The sequence below is a fragment of the Hyla sarda genome, chromosome 7 (genome assembly GCF_029499605.1).
Source record: "Hyla sarda isolate aHylSar1 chromosome 7, aHylSar1.hap1, whole genome shotgun sequence".
In the NCBI taxonomy this organism is placed as follows: Eukaryota; Metazoa; Chordata; class Amphibia; order Anura; family Hylidae; genus Hyla; species Hyla sarda.
Genome location: NC_079195.1, coordinates 142,155,690 through 142,177,290, shown reverse-complemented (window position 1 = coordinate 142,177,290; position 21,601 = coordinate 142,155,690). Strand labels below are relative to the sequence as shown.

General features: G+C 39.7%; 1 protein-coding gene across 3 annotated transcripts in view; it reads left to right on the top strand.

Moving 5' to 3' along the window:
* Positions 1-21,601, top strand: part of LOC130282554 (core histone macro-H2A.2) — a 75,244-nt gene that overhangs the window by 44,020 nt on the left and 9,623 nt on the right. For 2 of the 3 annotated variants that reach the window (XM_056530916.1, XM_056530914.1), the window contains exons 2-7: positions 2,762-2,993; positions 5,979-6,085; positions 12,571-12,768; positions 14,107-14,214; positions 14,439-14,538; positions 14,652-14,741. In XM_056530916.1, coding sequence (XP_056386891.1) covers positions 2,822-2,993; positions 5,979-6,085; positions 12,571-12,768; positions 14,107-14,214; positions 14,439-14,538; positions 14,652-14,741 — 775 coding nt within the window. In that variant the 5' untranslated portion in view covers positions 2,762-2,821. Of the gene's footprint in view, positions 1-487; positions 637-2,761; positions 2,994-5,978; positions 6,086-12,570; positions 12,769-14,106; positions 14,215-14,438; positions 14,539-14,651; positions 14,742-21,601 lie in introns of those variants that run through there. The other variant, XM_056530915.1, reaches the window with a different exon arrangement.

Here is a 21,601-nt window from a genome sequence, read left to right as displayed (position 1 = left end):
GTTCATTATCTGTCTATTATCACTCGACTTACTATTATTTGGTTGTATGGAATGTGTCTAATACATACTGTACCTTGTTGTTACTATACTATTGATCTGCTTGTTGCACAATACAGACACACAATTAAGGATGTATACATTTAAAACCCTTTGACCCTATTCTGTCTTATGTTAAAATTGAGAAATATATCTGTTTCTGTCCCCTGAGAACAAATGCCATAAACTTGTAAGTAACTTTGCAAATCTACACAAACCTTTAATTTTCGCTTCAGTTCATGGGACAATCCAGGAAAGAATCAGCCTGTATATGTGGGTGCGAGGGAAGAAAATCTACAATATTAGAAGTGATTTTCAATAAGACAAGTATTTTGTGCCTGTGCAGATATACATATGTTGCTGTAGGTGTCTTTATATACATGCTATAGTGAGTGGTCTGGATTTGATCCTTTGTTTCCCTCTCCTGTGCTTTTACTTATCTTGGTAAGAGGAGAGATGAGGGACATTCAGTTGTCATAGTAACAGCCTCCATTTAGTCGGAGAGGGCCTGAGGAATCATCGCAGGGAGGTGGTACCAAGGAAGGACAGTAAGACAAACTGTGATTTATTAATTGGAGAGGACGGCAATTAAACAGACTGGTAAGGTGTCTTATTGTGACCTGAAGATGACAAATTATATGTACCCAGAGGATTTAGAAAACCCTAACCTAGTTAATGACTTTTGGCTTCACCTTGCTATGGTCTCATGGACACCAATGAGTAAAACACTGTTGCATGTGGATGAATACACCTAGAAAAAAGTAGGCTAACGTGCTTGCAGACAATAAGAGCTAAGGAGCTGAGGTCATTCCATATGTGGCAAATAATCTATATATATATATATATATATATATATATATATATATATATATATATATATATAATATATATATCATCTACCGGCAGTGACTAGGATTAGAAATTATTACAATTTCATCCCTTTACCCCTCAAATTCTGCTGGCAACATTGGCTGTGGCATTTAAGGGGACTAGGAAGGGGCTTTCTCCATCACCTGACCATGGGGTTTCCTCAGGCATAGCAGCTGTTTTACCCTTTAGATGCTACAAGGATGTGGAAATGAAGAAAAAAAAACACTATATATATATATATATATATATATATATATATATATATATATATATATATACTTGTCCAAGGGACAAAAACGGAGCACAATCTACTTGTCCCTCATGACAATCCACTTGTCCTAGTACACAAAATAATACCAAAATAGTAAGTAAATGAGGTCTTTATTAGTTTTATTTAGTTTTTGGGCTTTCGTATTCTCCTACTCGCCCTATAATAACCAAAGCTCTTATTTTTCCATCTACAGACTCATATGAGGTGTTTTTTGCAGCACCGATTGTACTTTGTAATGACACCTCTCCTTTTTCCATAACATATTTATTTTTATTTTTTTTGGAGCGTATTACTTGTGATGTGAAATAATTTTGTAAATTTTTGTGGTCAAACTTGCATGTTTAGGTGGGCTGATTACAGCAATGCCAGACTTGTTTGGTTTCCATCATGTTTTATTAATTAAAAAAAAAATATTCAAAGCTTTTTAGAATTTTTTTTTAAATTGCCATTTTCTAATGCCTATAAAAGTAAAATTTTTCTGTATACTGGGCTGTATAAGGGCTCACACATTTTTTGCACCATAATCTGCTGTTTGTATTGGTACCACGTTGGTATTGATGAGACTTTTTGGTCACTTTTTTACTTCATTTTTTCTGTTGAATTCTAAGTTTGCTATTTTTTTATGTTAATGCCATTGACTGTATGGGATATTTAATGTTACATTTGAATAGGACAATTACGCATGCGGAAATACCAGATGTTTATTTAAAAAACTTTTTTTTTTATATGGAAGGGGTTAATGTACGTGTTTTTAAACATTAAGGGGGAGATTTATCAAAACCTGTCCAGTGGAAAAGTTGCTGAGTTGCCCATCGCAAACAATCAGATCACTTCTTTCATTTTTAAAGAGGCCTGTGAGAAATGAAAGAAGAAATCTGATTGGTTGCTATGGGCAGCTTTTACTCTTGGCAGGTTTTGATAAATCTCCCCCTAAGACTTTAAGAAGGAATCATTAGATTCCTCATACAGATCAATGAAGTTCCATAGAACTCCATTGATCTGTGCTCATTTGGTTGAGCCTGCTCAAAAGATGAGAGGTAAGTCCTCCGGCTACCTCCATAGTGGATCGCCCTCCCACCATTGCACTAGACCACCAGGGATTGTGATAAGATCCCTTTAGATCGCCGCTGTGAAAGCTGACTGTGGCAATCTAAAGGGTTAATAGCCAGCCGTTCTGACCGCCGCATGCTGGCTACTAGCTGCGACCCCGGCTACTGAAATCAGCTGGGGGCCCCGGGTATGGAGCGGGCATGAGTCAGGAGCCCGCTCCATACACCCTGAGCGCTGCGGTCTTAAAATTAAAGGTCCGGTGTGAGGTGCGAACCACCTAAGTTTCAGTTTATTAAAATAATATATGTGCATTCCCTTTCTTATTACTGTTTTATGTTATTCTTCATGTGGAATATTGATCTTCAGTTGTGCAATCAAAGAACCAATGCAGCCTCTAAACGTTCACACTAGGCAAAGATGCCCAAGTAATGTTTGTTTTGTTTTGTTTATTTTATTTATATGGAATGGTCCTAATGTTGTTTTGTTTTTTACTTTCTTTTTTTTTTTTTTTTTTTTTTTTTTTTTTTTTTGCAGTGATTCCTGTTTGTAAACTTTTTGTGCATTACATAGAAACGGGCAACAGACAAAACAAAGATGTCTGCACGAGGGGGGAAGAAGAAAACCACCAAACTGTCCCGCTCAGCCAGGGCTGGAGTAATCTTTCCAGTTGGTAGAATGATGCGTTACTTAAGAAGAGGCACACACAAGTACAGGATAGGCATGGGTGCCCCTGTTTATATGGCAGCTGTAATAGAGTATTTGGCAGGTAAGTAACAAGCATTATTACTCTGTTCAACGATGTGACTACAAAATGTAAGTCTGATGCACGCCATAGAGCTTTTGACGAATGGAACTCATTGTAAAGTCAAAAGTATATGGCTAACTAATATATAGTTGTAGCTTGACAGACAATCTTTAAATGGACACTATCACCAAAACTATATTTTTAAAAGCAATAGAGCCATAGAAAATAAGTATATATCTAATACTATTTCATTTTTTCCCCCACAGTTTCCCTTATAAAACTGCTCCTATAAAAGTGGCCACTAGAGGTCCTCATAAAATCTCCCACACCTGTTACTATGGTCTTTCTGACATTAGCAACAAACAGCAGCGTCTCAGTCGGAATACAGGAAGTGAGGGGGGGGGGGGGGGGCTTTATGTGTGCGCTCCCTGTGTGAAGATCTCCGAACACAGAGAGAGCAGAAGAGAGCGGGCAGTGACTGAGCTGCTGTGATTGGCTGAGAGGAGGCCACACCCCCTCACACCTCCCCAGCTCTCAGCAGCATCATTCAGTGCACATGTCCATGCATAGCATAGAGGAGAAGAGGGAGCAAGTGAGGCAGCATGTTCACCCTCATACAGCAACATGTACACTAGTAGTAAGCAAAAGGGAGGGGGTTTGTTACAGTGTGCCAGCCCAGTAGTCAAAAGATGGCAAGGGGAAGGGGTTTTGTTACAATGTGCACGTCAGTAGTAAAAAAGATGTCATAAGGAGGAGGTTTGTTACAGTGTGTCACCACAGTAGTAAGGAGATGGCATGAGGAAGGGGGTGTTACTGTGTGTTATCAGTGTGTCACCCCATTAGTAAGGGGATTACATGAGGAGGCGATTTGCTACAGTGTGTCACCCTAGTAGTAATGAGATTACCAACGCAGCCTCAATAGAAGTCCGACTCGTTGACTGTCTCACAGTTCTCCTCCCAGTCCTGTCTGCTCCCCTTGCTGCCACCGCACCGCCATTTTATTGCGCGCTCAGCCTGCCCTGGAGGATTGTTTACTCTGTACTCCATCTTCTGCTGCCGGCCTGGTAGGTTAGAGCTGCCACCAGTATTACTAACTGCACTGCAGAGCATCTTCTACAGACCCTAGGGTGCAGTGCTCTGCTGTCTGCACATTGCATCGGTCAGTGACCTAGGGCCCCTGAGTCTGCACAGTCACTGCTTTTCATATCTGTACATACACTAGAGTGCAATGCTCTGCACATACCCCCTTGTATAGCAAAGTGTGTACTACACATACTGTTATACATGGAGAGTATGTGCAGAGTAGGGATCGACCGATTATCGGTTAGGCCGATATTCACGATTTTGGCCGTTATCGGTATCGGCAATTACCTTGCCGATAATCCGATAATTATCGGACCGCACCGCCCCCCTCACCACCCCGGCCAGAGTCCGCCGCTGCCCCATTGCCTCCTCCATCCCCGGTTTTATAATTACCTGTTCCCAGGGTCCGCGCTACTTCTGGCTCCGGCGGCGTCCTGAGCTGTCACTGTGCGCACTGACGATGACGTCACGTTGAGGACGCCACTCGTCAGCGCACAGCGTAACGCGGGACGCCGCAGGAGCCAGAAGTAGCGCGGACCCCGGAAACAGGTAATTATAAAACCGGGGATGGGGGAGGCAATGGGACAGCGGCGGTGGTTGGACTAAGGACCGGCAGGGGGAGAGAAGCGGGTGGCGGTGGTCTCTGGCCAGAGGATAGGGGGGGTTTGGACTCAGGAGGACCCCAGGACAGGCCAGGCAGGGAGAGAGAAGCGGGCGGCGGTCTCTGGCCTCGCAAAAGGCGCTGCAGTTCATTGATTTAAAGCGCCCGCTTTAAATCAATGATCTTCTGATCTTCAGCCGCTTCTTTGGCGGGGGGGGGGGGGGGGGGAGAAATAGCCGATAGTTTCTACCGGAATATCAGTATAAGTTATTGGCTACCGGCCTGAGAGGCCACGGATTATGGATATCGGCCATAAAAAAATCGATATCAGTCGATCCTTAGTGCAGAGCATTGCACCCTAGTGTCTGTACATTCCTATGTTAGTGGACGGGATTGGACAAAAAAATCATCGGGAGCGGGCTGGAGCAGGATTGAAAAACCAGTCCTGCGCAGGGCTCTACCTCATAGTGTATAAGGAGAACATAAGGCAAACTCCAGTAATCCTTCTTCCTTTCTGCAGCATAAAACCAGAGAGAAAAGGGTTACAGAGCAGAGTGCAGTGATTGGCTGATGGCTCAGTGACACACAGGGAGGGAGGAAGTTTAGTCATGTACAGTGAGGGCAAGAGAGGGACACACCCCCTGCCTGAGAGAAGATGGAAATTCAGTGTGAAGTAATATAAGCTGATTTTAAAAGAAATACAGAAGCTAGACACATAAAAGTTATATGTACCTGATCAGGATGAGGTACTGAGTAACATATGCATTTTTTTTCTGTGATATGATCTGTACTCTTTAAGATAAACTGTGCAATGATTTGGTCCCTGCTGTGCTGACAGTGCTGCCGCCACCAGGAGGTTGTAGGGAAGCACACACAGTCCCTGTGGCTTTGTACTATACATGCTCTCTGTGTACTGTGGCATAGCAGATTTTACAGTCAAAGCCTTGCCTTATGAACTTTAATATACTATAGATGTCAGATCAATACCGATTAGGCTACAGAATGAATGTCTGATTGCTGCTCTTTGCAGAGTATTTGCCACTATTAGTCTCCATTGAAGTCTTCTATTGACTGAGCTTACAGTCAGTGCATCATGGGGAGGGAGGACTGAAAATCTCTGTTCTCAGATTCGGTGCTTGTATTGTCAAAAAAAATTTGTTTTTGGGGAACGAAAATTAAAAACAATTTGTGAAATTTTGAATGTATCATTAAATTTTAATTTATAGCTAAATGTATTTAATATATTGAAGTTTTCTATTTATTATTATGAATTATAATTATTATGTGGCGTCATCTATACATACTGCTTTCTTGACTTGCAGCCGAGATTTTGGAGCTTGCAGGGAATGCAGCCAGAGACAATAAAAAGGGAAGAATTACCCCGAGGCACATCCTTTTAGCTGTTGCCAATGATGAAGAACTCAATCAGGTACATGTAGAACTTTTCCACAATTGCAGGATGGAGTTGAACCTATGGAAGTTGTTAATAGAAGTAACCTTTACACCTTGTATTCAGAGGAGTTGCCTCACTCGTCAATGAACACTGGTGGGCATACAGAAACAGTCAAGTGCGCCAATTCCTTAGGTTCTGTACCTCTCATAGAGTGTATTGGAGAGTGACTGCATGTGTGTGCTGAAAACAGGAATAAGCAACACTTTGAAGATGCTGGTGCAGGTCTCAGTGATTGTACATCACGTTGATTTAATCTTCTGTCTAAACTGTGGTCATATCCAATTCCAGTCTTTTTCTTTCCATAGCTGTTATTCATGACGTCCTACTTTGTAAGAACATTCTTTTCTGCTTAGCGTTCATAGATATTCAGCAACACAGAACATAGCTTCAAAGAGCTGGTCCCTTTTGCTAATGTCTGGAAATTCTTCTGTGCCATGTATTGCAGCAACCTATGCTAAAATAACAACCATGTTGTGTGCAGGGTGCCCTTTGTTCCCTCATTTTCTCCCTTCTCCGTTTCATAATAGTATGTCCCTCTTATATTACAGTAGGAATCAAAAGTTTGGGCACCCCAGGTAAACATTTGTATTAATGAGCATAAAGAAGCCAAGAAAAGATGGAAAAGTCTCCAAAAGGCATCAAATTACAGATTAGACATTCTTATGTCAACAAAAGTTAGATTTTATTTCCATCATTTACACTTTCAAAATAACAGAAAACAAAAAAATGGCATCTGCAAAAGTTTTGGCACCCTGCAGAATTTATAGCATGCACTGCCCCATTTGCAAAGCTGAGACCTGCCAGTGTCATGGATTGTTCTCAATCATCATCTGGGAAGACCAGGTTATGTCAATCTCAAATGTTTTAAATGCCCAGACTCATCTGACCTTGCCCCAACAATCAGCACCATGGGTTCTTCTAAGCAGTTGTCTAGAAATCTGAAACTGAAAATAGTTGATGCTCACAAAGCTGGAGAAGGCTATTAGAAGATAGCAAAACGTTTCAGATGTCAATATCCTCTCTTTGGAATGTAATTAAGAAATGGCAGTCATTAGGAACAGTGGAAGTTAAAGCAAGATCTGGAAGACCAAGAAAAATATCAGACAGAACAGCTCGCAGGATTGTGAGAAAAACAATTCAAAACCCACGTTTGAGTGCACAATCCCTCCAGAAATATCTGTCAGACACTGGAGTTGTGGTACACTATTCCACTATAAAGAGATACTTGTACAAATATGGTCTTCATGGAAGAGTCATCAGAAGAAAACCTCTTCTACATCCTCACCACAAAAATCAGCATTTAAACTTTGCAAATGAACATATAGACAAACCTGATGCATTTTGGAAACAAGTTCTGTGGACCGATGAGGTTAAAATATATAACTTTTTGGTCTGAATGAGTAAAGGTACATTTGGAGAAGGGTAACAGAATTTAATGAAAAGAACCTCTGTCCAACTGTTAAAGGGGTATTCCAGGCCAAAACTTTTTTTTTTATATATCAACTGGCTCCGAAAAGTTAAACAGATTTGTAAATTACTCTGATTAAAAAATCTTAATCCTTCCAATAGTTGTTAGCTTCTGAAGTTGAATTTTTGTTTTCTGTCTAACTGCTCTCTGATGACTCTCGTCCCAGGAGCTGTGCAGTTCCTATGGGGATATTTTCCCATCATGCACAGCTCCCCGGATGTGACATCATCAATGAGCAGTTAGACAGAAAACTTCAGAAGCAAATAACTATTGAAAGGATTAAGATTTTTTTAATAGAAGTAATTTACAAATCTGTTTAACTTTCCGGAGCCAGTTGATATATAAAAAAAAGTTTTTGCCTGGAATACCCCTTTAAGCATGGGGGTGGATCAATCATGCTTTGGGGTTGTATTGTAGCCTAGTGGCACAGGGAACATCTCACGAGTAGAAGGAAAAATGGATAAAGAGAGTTAAAGAGAGGATGGCTTCTACAAACGGATAATGATCCTAAACGCACCTTGCAATCCACGGGGGATTACATCAAGAGGCGAAAACTGAAGGTTTTGCCATGGCCTTTACAATCTCCTGACCACAACATAATTGAAAATCTATGGATAGACCTTAAAAGAGCAGTGCTTGACAGACAGCCCAGAAATCTCAAAGAACTGGAAGACTTTTGTAAGGAAGAATGGGCAAAGATACCTCAATCAAGAATTGAAAGACTCTTGGCTGGCTACAAAAAGCATTTAGATACTGTGATACTTGCCAAAGGGGGGCAGTACAAGATATTAACTCTGCAGGGTGCCCAAACTTTTGCAGATGCCATTTTTTTGTTTTCTGTTATTTTGAAAGTGTAAATGATGGAAATAAAATCTAACTTTTGTTGACATATTATAAGAATGTCTAATCTGTAATTTGATGCCTTTTGTAGATTTTTCCATCTTTCCTTGGCTTCTTTATGCACATTAATACAAATTTTTGATCCCCACTGTACTTCATCTAGACTGTTCCACTTATTTTTACTTCTTGCCCCTTCTCCAGTTAAAGGGGTACTCCAGTGGTTAATTTTTTTGACTATATGGCATCTTCTTTGTAAGTTTTTTGTTTTTTTGCAATATACATGTGTGTTATGTTTTGGCAGCATGTGTGTGTTTTGCTTACCTGTTTGTTGGGCAGGAAGTTCTGTAGTTCAGAGGGTTTTCGTTTACTGTTGTCCACAGTTCTGAATCTGTTGTGGAGAATGTCACAGCTTTTTTTTTCTCTGTCTGCATGAGAGGAATTAGCCACGCCCCCTCATCTCCCCCCTCCCGAGGTCTGCATGAAAAGCCATAGTACATAGCTCCTCACCTCCCCTCCCCCTGCTCTGTATTCTAAGGACACAGGTCTGCACAGGAGAAGGACCTCACAGAGAAGATAAGTGTTATCTGAAGGGGAGGATGAGAAGGTGCACGGGCTGGGGATGTATGGACTGGAGGGGAATAAATCTCATACTGGGGATGATCTCTATATGTGCAGGGGGAGGGGAGGGGGACTCCTGAATGACACATGCTGGGAGTTGTAGTCCCTGTTATGTGTGTGTATGCTAGTGTTTACAAACCAGTGTGCCTCCAGCTGTTGCAAAACTACAACTCCCAGCATACAATGACAGACTTTGGGCATGCTGGGAGTTGTAGATTTGCAACAGCTGGAGGCACACTGGTTGGGAAACACAGTTCACATCATGTTACACCAGTGTTTCCCAACCAGTGTGCCTCCAGCTGTTGCAAAACTACAACTCCTAGCATGCCCAAAGGCTGTCAGGGCATGCTGGGAGTTGTAGTTTTGCAACACCTGGAGGCACCCTGGTTGGGAAACACTGGTGTATGCCCTACAGAGGTGTGGTGAACTACAACCCCCAGACTACAGAGGCAGCATGATGGTGTTATACCACAGACTGAAGACTCCTGAATGACACATGCTGGGAGTTGTAGTCCCTTTTGTGTGTGTATGCCAGTGTATCCCAACCAGGGCTGATTTATATTAGTGTGCTGTGTATAAGGGGGCCGACCCGGGAAAATGGTAGGATTGGTAAAGGGCGGGGGGAAAAAAAAGAGCTGCCCCAAACCAGCAAGGCATGCTGGGATTTGTAGTTTTCAGCACAGCAAGTATCAGGAAATAGAAGCAAAGATAGGAAAACAAAGTGAGGAATAAAAAGACAACGAAGAATGAAAATAGTCGCCTAAACAACAAGAATAGAAATTAAACAAAACAAATAGGGTCAAATAATTAGTCAAAAACTGAAAAACATGTTGACCACCGGAGTACCCCTTTAATTTTATGGTTTTTAAAAGTGTTTATAGTTGCGTCCTTTAATAGCTAGAGGATATGGTGATGTTGTCATTTGTGTGTGTATATATGTGTGTGTGTGTGTGTGTGTGTGTGTGTGTATATATATATATATATATATATATATATATATATATATATATATATGCCAAAAAAGTATTGCAGCACTACTCAGCCTCAATGTGTGGGTGCCAGCGTCCAAAAAACTTCTTGACCAAAAGTCCTCAGTTTAAATAGGATCCAACAATAACGCAGCACTCCAAAGAACGGTGAAAAAAGTGTTGATTTATTCCTGTCACATCAGTACAAGCAACGTTTCTGTTCCTATGGAGCCATTTTCAAGCTTAGTGTCACACATCAGTAGGGGGTTTAAATACCCATGTGCATTAAACGTCATACAAATTTCAATTAAGTGCTCATTACATAAAAACATTAAAATTTTATAAACAGTGTGTACATACATCTTCCATTGTGTATATATCATAGATCTTCAGTGCATATTTCATATATTAAAGTGCAAATTAGTGCATATTAGTGCATATAAGTGTTTTAAAACATAGCAGCGCTCGAAATTGAATGCTCCACTAACATTATGTTGATACATAGCAGCTGTATGATATAATTATACATATATAATATAATGAAAATGGGGAGTTTGACTCTTACCCGCTCTGTACTTGTTTAATGGCGTCCAGTGGCGTGGGTGAAAACACCACTGCGCCTGTGCAGGAAGCGGTCCCAGTCCAGAGCTGTCGCGCGAACAAGTCACGTGACTAACCCTGGATCATGTGATCACTTCCGCATACTACTGCACTGAAAGCGTCGCCCGTTGTCCTGGTTACCACCTGTGCTGATCAGCCCTGGTGTAAAGCAGAAAACAGGCGCAGCGGATGTTATAAAGATATATGCCAGACCTGAATACAAGTTATTCCATAAAGGCTTGTGATGTATACTTATTATTAACCGAATCTATATAAATAGTGCATGAAGGTCAGTTCGTTAACCAACAAGGGTATTGGATAAAGAAAATAAAGAATATATATAAAAAAAAAAATAAAATATAAAAATATAATAAATAAAAATTTAAAAATTAAATTTTTATAATAAAAAAAATACATAAAGAAAGATAAAAAAATGAAAAAATTTTTTTTATAAATAAATATCACTCCTTATTTATAAGGATCCCTTCTTTTTTAGGACAATTTTATGCCCAGACACACCTTACATTTACATCTCAGAACCGCTCCTCTTATGTAGGACTTTCATCCCTCAGAGTCATCTCTGATCTCCAAAGGGATGTCTGTCACCGGGGGACAGTGACATTGGGATTGTAGGGTCCCAACATGTCTCCGTCTACCCACCTACATCTTGATTGGAGCTTCTCTGCTATCATAGCAGCATCAGTCACACTCAATGTGGTCTGGGTTGTCCATTGATGGTATATGAATAAAAAAGAAATAATAAAAAGACAAAGTATAAAAAAAGGAAATAAAAAAGAAAAGAGATTTGGAAAAAATAAAGAAATAAAGAAAATAAATGTGTGTTGAGACAGAATAACTTGTATTCAGGTCTGGCATATAACTTTATAACATCCGCTGCGCCTGTTTTCTGCTTTACACCAGGGCTGATCAGCACAGGTGGTAACCAGGACAACGGGCGACGCTTTCAGTGCAGTAGTATGCGGAAGTGATCACATGATCCAGGGTTAGTCACGTGACTTGTTCGCGCGACAGCTCTGGACTGGGACCGCTTCCTGCACAGGCGCAGTGGTGTTTTCACCCACGCCACTGGACGCCATTAAACAAGTACAGAGCGGGTAAGAGTCAAACTCCCCATTTTCATTATATTATATATGTATAATTATATCATACAGCTGCTATGTATCAACATAATGTTAGTGGAGCATTCAATTTCGAGCGCTGCTATGTTTTAAAACACTTATATGCACTAATACGCACTAATTTGCACTTTAATATATGAAATATGCACTGAAGATCTATGATATATACACAATGGAAGATGTATGTATACACTGTTTATAAAATTTTAATGTTTTTATGTAATGAGCACTTAATTGAAATTTGTATGACGTTTAATGCACATGGGTATTTAAACCCCCTACTGATGTGTGACACTAAGCTTGAAAATGGCTCCATAGGAGCAGAAACGTTGCTTGTACTGATGTGACAGGAATAAATCAACACTTTTTTCACCGTTCTTTGGAGTGCTGCGTTATTGTTGGATCCTATATATATATATATATATATATATATATATATATATATATATATATATAAAATATGATATGATATAAAATCTGTGGCTGCTATTTGTGGTACATAACCCTGGGAAAAATATCATATAGTCAAAGGGTCAAACAAATTGTGTGAGCACTTGGGGCAACAGGTAAGTAAATAGTATTTGTGTGTGTTCTTATTTTTTCATTATTTACGTAATAGGTTGCACCAGGTTTAGTTTAACTTTCGGTGCATTAAGTTTTTGGATACACAAATTATTCTGTGCTGTGATTAGGTATGCAGACAATAGATTACCTTGCAGTCCTAACTGCAATAAAAGAAATATTTTGTTTCTTGTATTCATCCTTTATTTTAAACTTTGAGCCCCACTGGCTATTTACTTACTTATAATTTATTTTATTTTATTTCAGTTACTCAGAGGAGTGACAATTGCAAGTGGAGGGGTCCTGCCAAGAATTCACCCTGAGCTCTTGGCTAAAAAGCGTGGTACCCGTGGTAAAGAGACTATCCTTTCTCAACCTGTAGAGAAGAAAAAGAAAAAGACTGGCAAATCTTTGGACAAAGTGGCAAAGAAGCCAAAATCTGGGAAGAACAAATTACTCAGAAAGGTAATCATTATTACCTAGGACTATGGCATGTCATTCTCTCTGGTGCTTTGGTAATGTATAGCAGTAGATTTCAGTTTACTTTTTAGATTCATTCTTTTTTCGGGTATTTGCAAGGTTAAAAAAGAAAGTTAATGTAAAGTGGACCTATCAAGAGCTGAACTGGGGTAAAAATAAGCCTGTGCCTAGATAGGGCATCATCAGGATTCTGGGTATAAATTAAGCAAAATAATGTGCAGTTCACCACAATATGCCAACCAACCAAGGTCAATAGTAATCTATACCCAAGTAAACATTTCCTGCATGGCCCTTGGAGTAGAAAAGGTTATAGTCAACATCCTTGCTTATTGCAGTAATAAAATGTATGTAATTATTATCACAACTGTACAATTAAAAAATAAAGAATACAAATTATGCATAAAATATATTACCCCAGTCTACATGGATGTGGCAATCATTGATCACTGTACTACAACTATTCCCAGCAAATCCAAGAGTTATGCCATATATTTATACTGTAGATTTTCTTAACAGTTGCCTTGTCGATATGAGGTGCCTTAAAAAAGGAGGTAACAGGCGCTTATTTACTGTATTTCTGGTATAAAATCAAAGGTGCCTTATAGCTTTAAAGGGAAACTAACAGCAGATTTACCCATAGTAAACCAGTATACACAGGGTTATAGTGCAGGTAAAAAACAGATTACAAAGAGCTATCACTTACCCAGATCTATGGTTTGGTTCTGTTGTATTAGCTAGCATTGCTTATCTGGAAATGGGTGGCTTTGCGCAATAGAGGCAGGACCAAGCATACCCAGCTTCCCTGCCTCCATTTCCCCCGCACCGATATGTACCCTCTCCTCATGAATATAAATGGGACCCCCAGTGAGCCCCAAACACTTGATACCTCCCTCTCCTTTATTCAACATGCATGCTGTCATGGCAAACACAGTATAAATAATATAAATATATATATATATATAATATTATTATTTTTTTTTTTTATAAGGGTTGTTCTCTATCTGAAGCTGTCCATAAACATGGCATAGTTGGAGTGTCTTTCCTAATCGCACCATTAACATGATTGGGTTAAAGCACAACTGACACCGCCGAGTCCTGACTGTTCCCATTGACTTGAGTGGGGTCTGTTGGGAGTCTGGCATTTAACAGGAGCTTCTGTATATACTGGGTTTGAAAATAAAAGGATGATTTGTATTGGAACAAAATCTCTTTTTTGTAATATAAAGAATCTACTTTAGATGTTTTATTTTAATGCACTCTTAACAAGTACAGTAGTTTGTATAGTAATGTCTTGTAAACTAGATTTTTCCTACCACTTTATAGGAAAAACAAGCAGATGGAAAAGAAGGTGCATCCAGTTCCACGTCAGATGATGGACCAGGAGATGGGTTTACCATTCTTTCTTCAAAAAGTCTATTGCTTGGTCAAAAGGTGAGTTTTGTATTTAAACTCAATATTTAATATATTGGGAAGATTTATCAGAGCATAATACAAGGGAAAATGGATTTGTTGCCAGTAGTGTAATGTTGCTTTAAAAATGAGAGCTGAATTTTGATGAAATATTTTTTCATGTCCATGTTTATACATAACAATTGACATGGTCCAACATATTTCAGAAGGATTTGTATTTAAAAACAACTAATTATTTTTCCTAGTTGTCCTTGACGCAGAGTGATCTTGGTCACATAGGCTCAATGAAAGTCGAAGGCATTATCCATCCAACAACAGCTGAAATTGACCTCAAGGAAGATATAGGTAGGTTTTGTAGTTATTGATGTGCCTGTTAGTGCAATTTTTATAGTTACGTAATTTGTGAAGCTGAAAGGAGTTATAAGTTTGTTTATACATATTTATTCTCATGTGTATAGGAAATGCTTTAGAAAAAGCTGGAGGGAAAGAGTTCCTGGAAGCTGTCAAAGAGCTCCGTAAATCTCATGGACCCTTGGAGTTGACTGGAGGTAAAGTATGATATATTCCTATGGCCAGTATACAGTGGTAACCATATTTTTATCTGTTTTCTACCAACTAGGGTGTAGCTCTGCATTAAGATTAACCTGCCAGCAAGTTTTTGCATATAAACCAAGGTCATCGCTAAATTGGGCTTCAGACCCTGACTCCACACATACCTTTGTTTCCATAATTAATCCTTCAAATGCTGAGATTTCTGGCGTTTAAGGCTTATTTGAATATTAATTGTAAAGTGTTATATCTCAGCATTTGAAGGGTCAATTATCAAAACAAATGTATGCATGGATTCAGGGTCTGGGCCCTATATGGCTATAGCCATACACCAAAAACTTGCTAACAGAACCTCTTTAGGCTAGAATTCAATTGAGGTTTAGTTTTGGCATTTTTTTTTGGCTAAAAAATGCCATAAAAACTGCCACTGAATTTCCTCTGTGATTTTTTTTATTTTTTATTTTCTTTTCCTGGCGTTTTTACCTTTTGTGTGGAAATTGCATTTTTGCCCCGTTTGGCAGTTTCCCTGCAGGCATTTAGCAAATTTGTTGGGTACTAAAGAAGAAGGGAAAAAAAATAATCATGCAGTAGTGATGACAAATATTTAGGGAACAAATTCTATATTTTTTAAAATGCCTTTTTTTTTTCCAACAAGCACAGCGATCAGTTCACCCCTTTGCCTGTAATGCGACTCGGACAGGAACGGACTTGTAATTTTGTGACAGAAGAAAGTAACGGGAGAAATAGTGCATGCACTATTTCTCCCGTTACTATCTTCCGTCACAAAATAACGGGTTAAAATGGCTATTAGAAAAATCCCATAGACTATAATGGAATTTTCTAACGGCCGTACATGATTTTGTAACTGCCGTTATAAAGCTGATTTTCAGACGGAACTTTGTACGGATCTTTAAAACTGAGTGAGTAATTGTTCAAATAAAGACATTGTGCATTGAGACTGCGCTGGACATCTTTCTCTTGTTGTGACATTTTTATTTTATTTGAAATCTGGGAGAAATAATTGGGAGTGGGACAGGAAATTGACAGCTACAGACACAAATTGCGAACATGTATGAAACTTTTACCTTTAATGTATTCATTTATTTTGTGTAATGTATGTATTTTTATATGTAATAATCTGTAATGGCCTTAAGATCATCCACATCTCATCACCCTGTGTAAATGGGGGATGTGCGACTGAGTGATGAAAATAAAGGCCTGCACTTACGATCCAGTGATCACAAGAATGGATTTAGCTGTGTGAAGGCTCATTAAAGGGGTTTGCCCATAAATAGAATTTATCAGGATAGGGGATAACTATCTGATTGCTGAGTGTGGTGGGGTCTAAGTGCTGGGATTCTCTTTATCTCCAGAACGGGGAACAGAATCTCCCCTGAAAAAGGGGACTGAGTCCCCATTGAGAACAAAGTAGTCATCGTTGCACCACTGCCCCATTAATTTCTCTATGGGAACTGACGAAGGTAACAGAGTACAGTGTTTAGCCATCGTCAGCAGGTCCCATAGAGATTTAATGAAGTGACAATGTGCACGCTACTCTGTTATGGAGATGTGCTGTGAAAAGATGCTCTGGGCTACCTTAGCCACTTCTTTTAGACAGTTTTTATTTATTCCATCCACTGGGACTACTTTTTTTTTTTTTAACACATCCAAGAAAGAAAAGACTGCCCGCGTGATATTAAAACAGTGTCTCTAAAGCTGAATGAGGGTAAGTGTAAACCAATCTCCTAAGGTGTGCTGCATGATGTAGAACACATTTACTGCATAAATGAAATGGGAGAAAGAAAGAAATCAGAGCACTCCCCACGGATCTTTGCTGTAGCGTTTATTCACAGTCCACAGCCATGAACATGCATCCCCAAACCCCCAGATGGCAAGCAGAGTTAAGAGAGCAGAAGCGTGTGCCCGGGCGACAGGTCTCCGGGGACATCTTCCTGTTTCTCAGTACCATCCATATATACTGTGTACACCCACAACAGATGCTAAAAAACCTAATACATAATAGGGAAACCTATAATCAATGAGAAACACATTTAATGTTAGCATATGAGTATAACAAAGATATAAGGTTACATACTTAAAAGTGCAACAAAACCTTACAGAAGGACACTCGAATCCTGTCTATCATTCAGACCGGCTGGTCCCAAGGCATTTAACTTGATAATCCAGCAGGATTCCTTACTCTGCGTGATAAACTAAAATTAACAGTAGAGTCACATTTATTGGTGGTCATTAACAGGTGATCCCTTACCTGATCACCTGTCACACGAAATGTCCTCTATACCCTCATTTGCCCCTGTGGACTCTTATATAGGGAAAGCAAAAAGAAGACTTTACATTCGAGTGAGAGAGCATTTACGCTCCCTTGTCACTGGACACAGACTGGGGTAATGGCAGGTGTATCAGATTTTCCGGACTAGAAGTAGTAAGAGTTCCTAAACAGAGAGGAGATAGACATCGTACGTTGTTACAAAAGGAATCCTGCTGGATTATCAAGTTAAAATGCCTTGGGACCGGCTGGTCTCAGTGATGTATTTGTATGACAGTATTTGAGTGTCTTTCTGTAATGTTTTGTTGCACTTTTAAGTATGTAACCTTACGTCTTTGTTATACTCATATGCTCACATTGAATGTAGCCCTGCCCCCTCCTTGGGCCTTCCGCTCACCTGGCTTATTAGTTTGTGATGATGTGTCTACTGGAATAAGTCCACATGTTGATCAGCAGCGGTGAGTTAGTTATTTCTTGTCTGACCATTTGCATAGAAAATTTACATAGAAAATAAGTAGCAGAATAGCTTAGTTAGTTGATCTCCCACAATGTGCTGTATTTATGACAGAAAATCAGCAAAATTCTAAAAGGAAAACTGTTAAGAATCTGTACTAGATTGTACATAGTTTAGAAAGGTTACTCAACATTTTTGGTGTTATATTATTAATTATTTATTTATTTTATGGACATTTTCTTTACTATACAATAGCAATAAAAAAAAAATAAACAGCAATTAAAAAAATAAATAAATAAATAAACAGCAATAAAAAAAAAAAAAAAAAAAAAAAAAAACAGCCAATGAGACAGAGCTACTTAGCCAGCTAATACATCGCCTTCTACACTTCGTTCAAAAAACTTTAACTAAGTTGAACATACCCTATGCATTGTCTGCTTAGGCCAATGTCAGGCTGCCCATGATATGCTACTACAACAAGTTAGAAGCTGGAAAATATATATTGTGGAAGATTAGGGAGCCAAACATCTAACGGCAAAGATTAGTATAACAAAAAAAAACAACTTTACATTCAGGCACAGGTTATCTTGCTATCTCTACATGTGGGTTACTACCATCCGACCAACAAAATAGACATAGCCACTGAAAACCTGGACTGACCAGGAAGGGAATTAAAGGTTCCATTACTAACCTGCCTTTTATTCCATCAGTATCCAGGCCCGAAAATGCACTCTACCAAAGATTTCACAGCAGCTATTGTCTGTTATTAATGCAGTGTCCTGGATTTCCCATATCTCACCCAGCTTTTTCTTGATAAGAGATGCGCTTCCTTAAATCTGTTAGATGTGTATGACAAGAACCTTGGGGAAATGTAGCAATCCCTGATCACCATTCCATAAATATACTGGCATATACCTAAAATTTTTTACATGTGTTGAATCATTAAAATGTATGTTTTAACAAATGTCTTACATAAAGACTAAGTTATTATTTAAAAAATAATGTCACAGGGCATTTCCCCATAAAACTGTGAATATTGCCTTTTTTGGTCCTCTGATTTAATATTCCCCTGTGTTGGTGAAACTGGGAAAACACTCCTGCCTACGCCAGAGAAGATTTCCCAAAATCCCTCCAGTTGGACTTTAGGTGCATCTACAATGCATCCAGGGATTATCAGAGTCAAAATTTTAGAAATTACACATCACCCCAAAATACAATTACAATCAGTATCAAACATCTTCAATATAAGTTAGGAAAAGTTGTTTGATGTTCACACGTATTATTAAAGGGGTACTCCTCCCCTAAACATCTTATCCCTTATCCAGGGGTTAAGATGTCTGATCGCTGGGGTCCCACCGCTGGGACCCCCACAATCTCCCTGCAGCACCTGGCGTTTGTTTAGAACGCCGGTTCCAGCATCGGAGGCTCGTGACATCACGGCCACATCCCCTCGTGACGTCATGGCCACACCCCCTCAATGCAAGTCAATGGGAAGGGGACTTTGCGGTCATCACACCTTGAGAGGGAGGGCGTGACATCATGAGGGGGCGTGGCTGTGACACTAGTGCCGCAGCGCTATTCATCAGGCATCCCTGCGATCATACATCCTTTGGATAGTGGATAAGATGTATAAAGCCGGAATACCCCTTTAATGATATCAAAGATATTACTGTATACCATTGTTTCAGAATTTCTTTCTTTCCTCATGAATTTTGCTTCAGAAATGTGAAGTGTAGAACAAACTATGAGTAAGATTAAACATGGTTGGTTAAAGGGGTACTCCGGTGCTTACACATCTTATCCCCTATCCAAAGGATAGGGGATAAGATGCCTGATCGCGGGAGTCCCGCAGCTGGGGATGCCCGCGATCATGCACCCGGCACCCCGTTAGTAATCAGTCCCCGGAGCGTGTTCACTCTGGGTCTGATTAAGGTCGACCGCAGGGTCGGCTGCGTGTGACGTCACGCTCTGCCCCTCAATGCAAGCCTACGGGAGGGGGCGGGACTCCCGCGATCAGGCATCTTATCCAATATCCTTTGGATAGGGGATAAGATGTGTAAGCACCGGAATACCCCTTTAAAGTTAAAGGGAATCTGACAGCACATCAGCTACACTAACTTTAATATACATGTTTATAGTGCGTATATAGATCTTGATTAAAACGCTGTTTCCCTTGGCCCATATCAGTGGTCATTCCTGAGATCTAGTTATCATTGCTGAAGGACCCGGGCCGACCTCCATTGTTCACAAGGTAACATTTGCATATCACAATGATAACTATATATTGGTAATGACTGCACTGATATATACAAGCAAACAGCATTTTAAACTGTATCACCCGCACCATAAATCTGTCAGTGTAGGTCATCCAGCTTTCAGATTCCCTTTTACACTTACAGTTGCCTGGGGCGAACCAGCCCTATGAATGATTTATCAAACCCATATCTCCTCAAAAAAGTCCATGAATACCCCTTTTTACCCTGTCAAATATGCTTTTGCTGTAACCAAAAACAGGTTAGAGTGAGGACTCCCACAGCATAAATCTGCATTCTGCGAAAGACAATAAATGCATGGTCTAGTAGCTCTACCATGGATAAACCCATTCTGATCTTTTGTACTAATTTTGTTATGACTCTTGCCAATCTGAATGCCAACTTAGTTTGCCAACAACTTTAGATTCAACAATGAAAGTGGAAGTTAAAGGGGTACTCTGCCCCTAGACATCTTACACCCTATCCAAAGGATAGGGGATAAGATGTCTGATCGCGGGGGTCCCGCCGCTGGAAACCCCCATGATCTTTCCTGCAGCACCCGGTCATCTGGTGCACGGAGAGAGCTTCGCTCCATGCCTGATGACTGGCGATGCAGGGGCCCCGGAGGATCGTGATGTCACGGCCTCGGTCCCGCCCCCTCTGGAGAGATCGCAGGGGGGCCCAGCGGCGGGATGTCTAAGGGCAGAGTACCCCTTTAAGAACCCCCCTTCAAGTAGATCCCTACCTTGTCTTGTAATTTAATATTATGCTAGCCTCCATCATAAAGTCTGGCAAATCTCCCTATTCTAATAAAGCAATGTAATAGGCCGATCTAAAGCCTTACTCCTCAGATGTGGACACTAGGGTTATTCCTCTCAAATACCATCCAGTTGTTCTTCACTTTACTTTTAATCAGGTCTGTTTCTAATTAACAATTTCTCATGGGGTCCCCCTTGATTCTTTATGATTATTAACATTTTATTTGATTTACCTGATTTTTCCTAGTTTATTTTAAGCTTTTGTAATAACATTCTTTTTATATTCTATTTGGGTATCCTAGTATTTCTTCTCATTTTCTTCAGTGGGGATTTTAACAAAAATCGTTTCCAGTTCAGAGGCTTTTTTTAAAACCTTGTTCTATTACATTACTCTCTTGGTTGAAATTAGTTATATGTTTAAATAATAGGCATCGCAGTAAGGCCTTGCTGAGTCCCAGACTACTCCATCAAGAGCTTAAATCCAATAACATCATGTGCCTTAACTGGTCCGTAATCTCCTTCAGATCTTTTATCAGATATTCGTTTTGCCCCCAGAGCTAATTCATTGCTTAAGACTAAATCAATTTTTGACATAGTGATAACTACTGTGACATGAATATGCCAATTTGGGCTGCATTTAGCCACGTTTTTGCAATACAGTTCCTGTATCAGGTCTTTGATGAAAAACGGATTCCTCAAAGCCGAACTAAACTGTATGAAAATGTGTGTACAAATTTGAACCCGTATATGGTTGAAAACTGTATAAGATTTGAAAAATGATGTCCGGTTACATTATATATTTTTTTTAAATTATTATAAGTTTTTTAACTTCTCATTTCATTTGGTGTGCAAAGCGCATGTGCAAACTCAAAAACCGTATTGTGCAAACCGGATGGAACCGTACGCACTTACGACTTATTGACTCCCATGTTAAAGGAACCATATACAGTTTCAGTTCGGATTTTCACCCGGACAAAAAACAGTGGTAGGCTACGGTTTTGGGTACGGGAAAATAACGGACAAAACCGTACAAGACACAAAAAGTACAAAACCGGATGCATCGTTTGGCATGTGGTTTTCAATGTAAGTCAATGCATACGGTTTTCAA